General features: G+C 29.2%; 3 protein-coding genes across 4 annotated transcripts in view; 1 reads left to right on the top strand and 2 right to left on the bottom strand.

Moving 5' to 3' along the window:
- Nucleotides 1–561: 561 nt before the first annotated feature.
- LOC108578227 (DDB1- and CUL4-associated factor 8) lies at nt 562–3,418 on the bottom strand. Of its 2 annotated transcripts, XM_017941513.1 has the most exons (12): nt 3,287–3,418; nt 2,992–3,078; nt 2,815–2,907; nt 2,669–2,749; nt 2,375–2,586; nt 2,165–2,308; nt 1,873–2,096; nt 1,636–1,801; nt 1,396–1,558; nt 1,058–1,329; nt 875–991; nt 562–792 (listed from the first exon to the last, which is right to left on the bottom strand). In XM_017941513.1, the coding sequence occupies exons 1-12, from the start codon at nt 3,294–3,296 to the stop codon at nt 604–606; spliced, it is 1,758 nt and encodes a 585-aa protein (XP_017797002.1). In that variant the 5' UTR covers nt 3,297–3,418; the 3' UTR covers nt 562–603. The 2 variants fall into 2 exon arrangements, with proteins under 2 accessions (XP_017797002.1, XP_017797007.1); XM_017941518.1 differs by lacking the exon at nt 3,287–3,418 and having other exon boundaries at nt 2,815–2,888; nt 2,992–3,066.
- On the bottom strand, nt 3,319–4,735 carry LOC108577551. The gene is made up of 4 exons (XM_017940733.1): nt 4,651–4,735; nt 3,571–3,994; nt 3,384–3,463; nt 3,319–3,327 (listed from the first exon to the last, which is right to left on the bottom strand). Exons 2-4 carry the CDS (start codon nt 3,986–3,988, stop codon nt 3,319–3,321), a joined length of 507 nt encoding a protein of 168 aa, XP_017796222.1. The 5' UTR covers nt 3,989–3,994; nt 4,651–4,735.
- A 655-nt stretch (nt 4,736–5,390) lies between these two features.
- LOC108578391 (acylglycerol kinase, mitochondrial) overlaps nt 5,391–5,451 on the top strand; it is a 1,856-nt gene continuing 1,795 nt past the window's right edge. Inside the window, exon 1 of the mRNA XM_017941714.1 lies at nt 5,391–5,447. Coding sequence (XP_017797203.1) covers nt 5,391–5,447 — 57 coding nt within the window. The remainder of the gene's footprint in view (nt 5,448–5,451) is intronic.

The raw sequence follows: 5,451 nt of genomic DNA, 5'->3' as shown, positions 1-5,451 counted from the left end.
TCTGAATTTTGATCTAGTCAACAAAATTTCTAACATCCCAGTTAATGTATTTTATTTATTTTTACAAAATCGTGGATAACATGTATGCAGTTACATACAACATTTGGAAGATGTTCAACAAAAGATTAAGCTTCGGAAAACAACGTGTATTTTTAAAAACGCAATCCCATGTTTATTTCGCATAAATCATCAAAATATTATTACTCTAAAACACTGTTATTGAAAGCTACAAAAACAAAAACAAGAGTATGAATTTGAGTACATTTGCTGAATATGATGATAAATACTTATATTTTTAGGAACGGTAATTTCTTAAATTTTTCAATTTTCGGAAAATTCTAATTACACAATATTTCTAGAAATAGAACTGTGTTATTTCTTATTATCACCTAATACTGTACATATCTTTAGCAAGTCTTTATACATATTCAACGCACACTAACTCTTATAATTATGGTAAATGGTATATATCACTTGTATTACCAATAAGCACAAACTTTTATATTCATTTCTTTATCTTAATTATCCATATTTAATAACATCTTTTAAAGACATCGTGCAAGTATTAATGTACGAAACGTAAAATAGTCCGTTTCAATACCTCTAAGATGGAGGACATTGCACTCTTCTAATTCTATCTCCCTCAATAACAGGTTGATTGGTACTGTGATCAGAAGAGTCATCGTCTGAAGAATCATTAGCGTTATCATCATCATCATCATCATCATCATCATCATCATCATCGTCGTCATCTCGATTTTGATCACTAGAACTTCTACTTGCATACATATGCTATATCATAATATAAAATGATCAAGTAAATTTTTAGAATATTATACAATTTATTTATCAATTTGTATTTAATAATACTCACTCTTACTCTTTCTGTATGACGAATATGTCTTAATAATATCCAAAGCATTTGGCTATCAAATGCATCAGATTCACTGGCAGTTTCTTGTGCTCTGCTCATTGCATTAGTTCTGACACACTAGAAAAAGAACACACATGAAATATGATGCATTTACGATAAAAATTTTAACTCAAATATACACACGTTTTCTAAATTCCTGAAATTTGGTGGAAATTCACAAGAAGGTACCCAAATCTTTACATCTACATCAAGTCCACTTGTTGCCAGAATAGGAACATGTGGTAAATTATTTACATTTTTAAATAATTTAATTCGATTACATACTATTCCTTGTTCATCTCCAGGCATCCAATCTACAATTGCTTCAGTATTTTTATCCCAAATAAATAAATTTCCACAATCTGATCCAGATATAACAAATTCACCTTTTGGTCCAAAGAAATTAACCCCTTTCACTATAAAATATACGAGTTAACATAATAAGTAATGCTAATTCTTGCACAAGACATAAATGTACATACCAGTAGCATGGTTCCTATGACCTTGATATCTATGAGCAAAATCTCCAGGTTGTGGTAACACTGCATCAAATAAATATATGTCTTCATCATTATAAGATGCAAGAATTTCAGTTCCATTGTAATTATATAACGCACAAGTTACATGTGCGTGATTGCTGGCAATCTGTAATTCATAAAATGTAAACAATAATATGAAGAATATAAGTTGACTTTCAATTTCATAGGATACAAAAGACATACCAAATGTTCGGGACATAATTCACACACTGGTGTAGATAATTTTCGTCGATCATATATTCTAACAGCTTGAGATCGTCCACCAACACAAAATTCATTACTTTTTAAAGGGTTAGAGTGAACAGTGTACAATTGCACACGGGAAGTACCATTTTTTACCACTAGCAATCTATATAATCAAATCGTTTTTATATGTTACAAGAAAGTGTAAGTTTAATAAGAGTTAATTGAAAAGCATACCTCGTTGGCTTCTCTTCTCTAATATCTATAGATAGCACTTTTGCATCTTCACCGGCAGATATAATCACATGTGGTGTGTCTGGATGAACTGCAAGTTTATGAGTCGGTGCGTAGTGTGCAGCTAATTTTCGTGATACACCACGTCTAATATCTAATAAACGTACTTGTCCATCACGAGCACACGTGGCCATAAAATTTTCTACATCAAATGGTAACCATTTAGCCTAGAAATTAAAAATTTACAAGATAATACAAAGTGAAGAGAACTACATTAACACATTTTATTACATACTTGAAATATGTTACTCCTATGACCACTAATAAAAGCGTGATGTTTCTTGCCTATTGCCCAATCCCATATAACTACAGCCAAATCATCAGAACCACTAGCTAATAAATTTCCTTTTTGATTAAAGTTTAAGGCATTAACACAACCCTATAAAAATGATGTAAAAATTATATCTTCATTTTTTAAATGTAAAGTTTAAAATATACCGCATACCTGATGTTCCCTAAGTTTGTACATAAGTTCAAAATGTTCTGCAACGTGTAAGGAACCATAATATTTACGTTGAAATAATGGATTAATGCCCATTTCACGACGCAAAAGTTCTGGCACTACAAACCAGTTTGGCTTTGGTCTTTCCTTTTTCAAACAAGCAGGCTTATCTTCCTTTGCTTCTTCTAATTCTTCTTCACTAGGTGTTGTCCAGTCTGTAAAATCAATTTTATCTTTAACAGTAAAAATGGAAATTACAAATTTAAATAATAAAGAAACATACATAACAATACATACCTGAAACTGAACTATCACTGTTACTTTCTAACCCAGCTTCACGATTCTCAATTTCCCCACGAGTTGCAGTTTCCTCAGTTTCTACATCAAATGTAATATAACACTGAAATTCTTTAAATGTTACACATTTCTTTATTAGCAATTACCTGGTCTCATAACAGTATCTTCAATAGTTCCTTCATTACGACTGCCTCCATTGTCCGCTGCGGGTAGTTTCTTACTACGACAAAAACGTTTTTCTACTTTACATATTAATTTAGGAACCTTTAGTGGTCTACATTCTGGTAATTCAAATGTTGTTTTTTTAAACTTATTACGCATACTTTCAAATAATTTTTGAGGTTTACTTTCATCTTCATCAGAGCTATTTCCAGATACCTCCATTGAAACACTGTTACCACTTACTGGACCTAATCATAAAAATTAATGAATAAAAACACACCACTGAAAAATTTTGAAAAATACTAAGAAATTCTTTAACTATCTTTTAAAATACATCTTTTACTGTTACTTTGATGAGTAGAAGAAATACTTGATTCAATATCATTTAATGAAATTGGAATATTGTCTTGTGAGGTGGTAGCTTTAAATGTTACATATTTATTTTTAACCAATTACCTGGTTTCATTTCAGTATCTTCAACAGTTCCTTCATGACCACTGTCCCCATTGTCCCCTGTTGCTGATCTTTTACTACGATAAGCACGTTCTTTTACCTTACGTGGTAATTTAGGAACCTCTAGTGATTCAAATTCTGTTCCATGTACCACCATTGAAGAAACATTGTCACCATTTACTTGACCCATACGTTAAAATTAATAAATAAAAAGCATATGATTAAAAAAATTTTTAAATATTAACAAATTCTTAGACTATCTTTTGAATTACTTCTTTTGCCCTTACTTTGATCACTAGAGAGAGAACTTGATTCAATATCATTTGATGAAGTTGGAGTATTGTCTTGTGAGGTACTAGCTTGCGGTGATATTGTAGAATGAAGAATAGAAAATGATGTTTCTCTCAGAGAATTTTTACTTTCATTTTCGTCAAATATATTCTTTTTATTATCTACATCATATTCATGACTAACCAAAGATTCAACAAGTTGAATTACTTCATTTTCAGCTTGAATTTCATGTGCTGCCTCTATTGCTTCAACTTCCATTTTTGTTTCATTTATACCAACTTCATTATCATTTAAGATATTAGCTTTGTGTAGTTCCATATCTTCCAAATTTTGTATAGTATCCTTATTGTTAGATGTAGATGGTTCAATATCATCTACTTCTTCACAGACCTTATGGTAATCTTTAGAATCCATTTTTTACTATGACCAAAACATAATTTTATTTACAGTAAATATTTAATTTTACATTTAATGCAAATCTGCATGAATATTATATTTTACAATACTCATTTGCATATTGAAATTAGCACTCAAAAAAGAAGAAAATTTGACTTTGTGAAAAAGCCAGGAAAGGATGAAATTAAAAGTGAATATTTTAAGCAGAAATAAATTTGTAAGTAATATGAATTCTCAAGTTCCTACAAATTATTTTAACTGCTTTTATCATTACATCATGAATCTAAAGTGTAATAAGATATAAATAAAATATCAGAAAGTGTAAAATCAAAATTTTAACCCACATAATTAAAGTCACTTCCATTTTCATAATAAAACAGTTACAAATAAGTAATCTAGCATATATTAATTTGTAATATAATACAACAATATAGAAAATCCTTAAAATTTACGAAATATTAACGTAAATGTAATCTTATGGATTTAATGCGTTTTACGAAATACGGTTACTATACATAACCATCGACAACTGACAGAATCAAAATAATCATTACACTGACCTGTCATCCGCGAAAACATGATATTATTTTTACGAATATCTAAATATACGAAGAAAACATTCGCACATTTACGTGTTACATAAATTTATTGTCTGTTCCTTTTTTTTTAAATGAAATTACCTGATAAAATGGCTGATACTTATGAAAGTGTCTTATTGTCAGCTTACAGTTTATCTACGAAAAAATGATCAACGTGATGATCCAAAATAATTGACTCATCTAATGCCAACGCGATTTTTGAGATTCAAAATGGTAGATGGAGCAGCTGCTGCGCAAAAATTTGTTATACGCAATTTTTTAGCGTATATATAATAATATAATATTTGACCATCGTACTAAATAACATAACTGTATTGTCTTACTATTTATAAATATTAAATCAAATTTTATTATTTGAAATTTATGATTCCAATTGAACTAGTAATATTCATTAATACCCTATGTTATACTGGAATTTAAATGGAACTGTATGTTGCCGAAAACATGTGAAATACTGAAATAATCTACTCACCAATCAGTTCGTTCAACACAATGTGCTCGCTTTGCCTGTTATGATACCGCGTGACTGAAAAAAATTGAAGAAAACAAGTAAAAGATTTAATTTCCATAAACTTGATAAATTTTATAAAGTATGAGATAAAACATGTTCTGCACAATTCCAATAAATATATGTAATGTTGAAATTGTAATTACTTTATTACAGGTAATAAAAATCCATTTTTACGTAAAAGTATTATAATGAAATGAACATAAATATTATCTATGTTAAATCTAATTAACATTTGCTTAATTTTGAAATTGTTTTTATTGAAATATTAATAGGTGTACAGGTTATTTTACTGAAATAAGAGTGTAAAAAAATGGCCAAAATATTGAATTTTTTTCGAACTATAAGAAATAATTGGAAAAAATCCCTTGTAG

This window comes from Habropoda laboriosa, unplaced genomic scaffold (assembly GCF_001263275.1).
Source record: "Habropoda laboriosa isolate 0110345459 unplaced genomic scaffold, ASM126327v1 scaffold5, whole genome shotgun sequence".
NCBI classification, from domain to species: domain Eukaryota; kingdom Metazoa; phylum Arthropoda; class Insecta; order Hymenoptera; family Apidae; genus Habropoda; species Habropoda laboriosa.
This window is presented reverse-complemented; position numbering and strand designations above follow the sequence as displayed.

What these genes read in the sequence shown, in the direction of transcription:
- LOC108577551 (XM_017940733.1), bottom strand. Translation starts at nt 3,988, where the DNA reads ATGGATTCTAAAGATTACCATAAGGTCTGTGAAGAAGTAGATGATATT. An exon ending in TTCTCTCTCTAGTGATCAAA is followed by an intron (nt 3,464 to 3,570) that starts GTAAGGGCAAAA and finishes GTATGGGTCAAG; the next exon opens with TAAATGGTGACAATGTTTCT.
- LOC108578227 (XM_017941513.1), bottom strand. An exon ending in AATTATGTCCCGAACATTTG is followed by an intron (nt 1,559 to 1,635) that starts GTATGTCTTTTG and finishes TATGAATTACAG; the next exon opens with ATTGCCAGCAATCACGCACA. An exon ending in GTCATACAGAAAGAGTAAGA is followed by an intron (nt 793 to 874) that starts GTGAGTATTATT and finishes ATTATGATATAG; the next exon opens with CATATGTATGCAAGTAGAAG.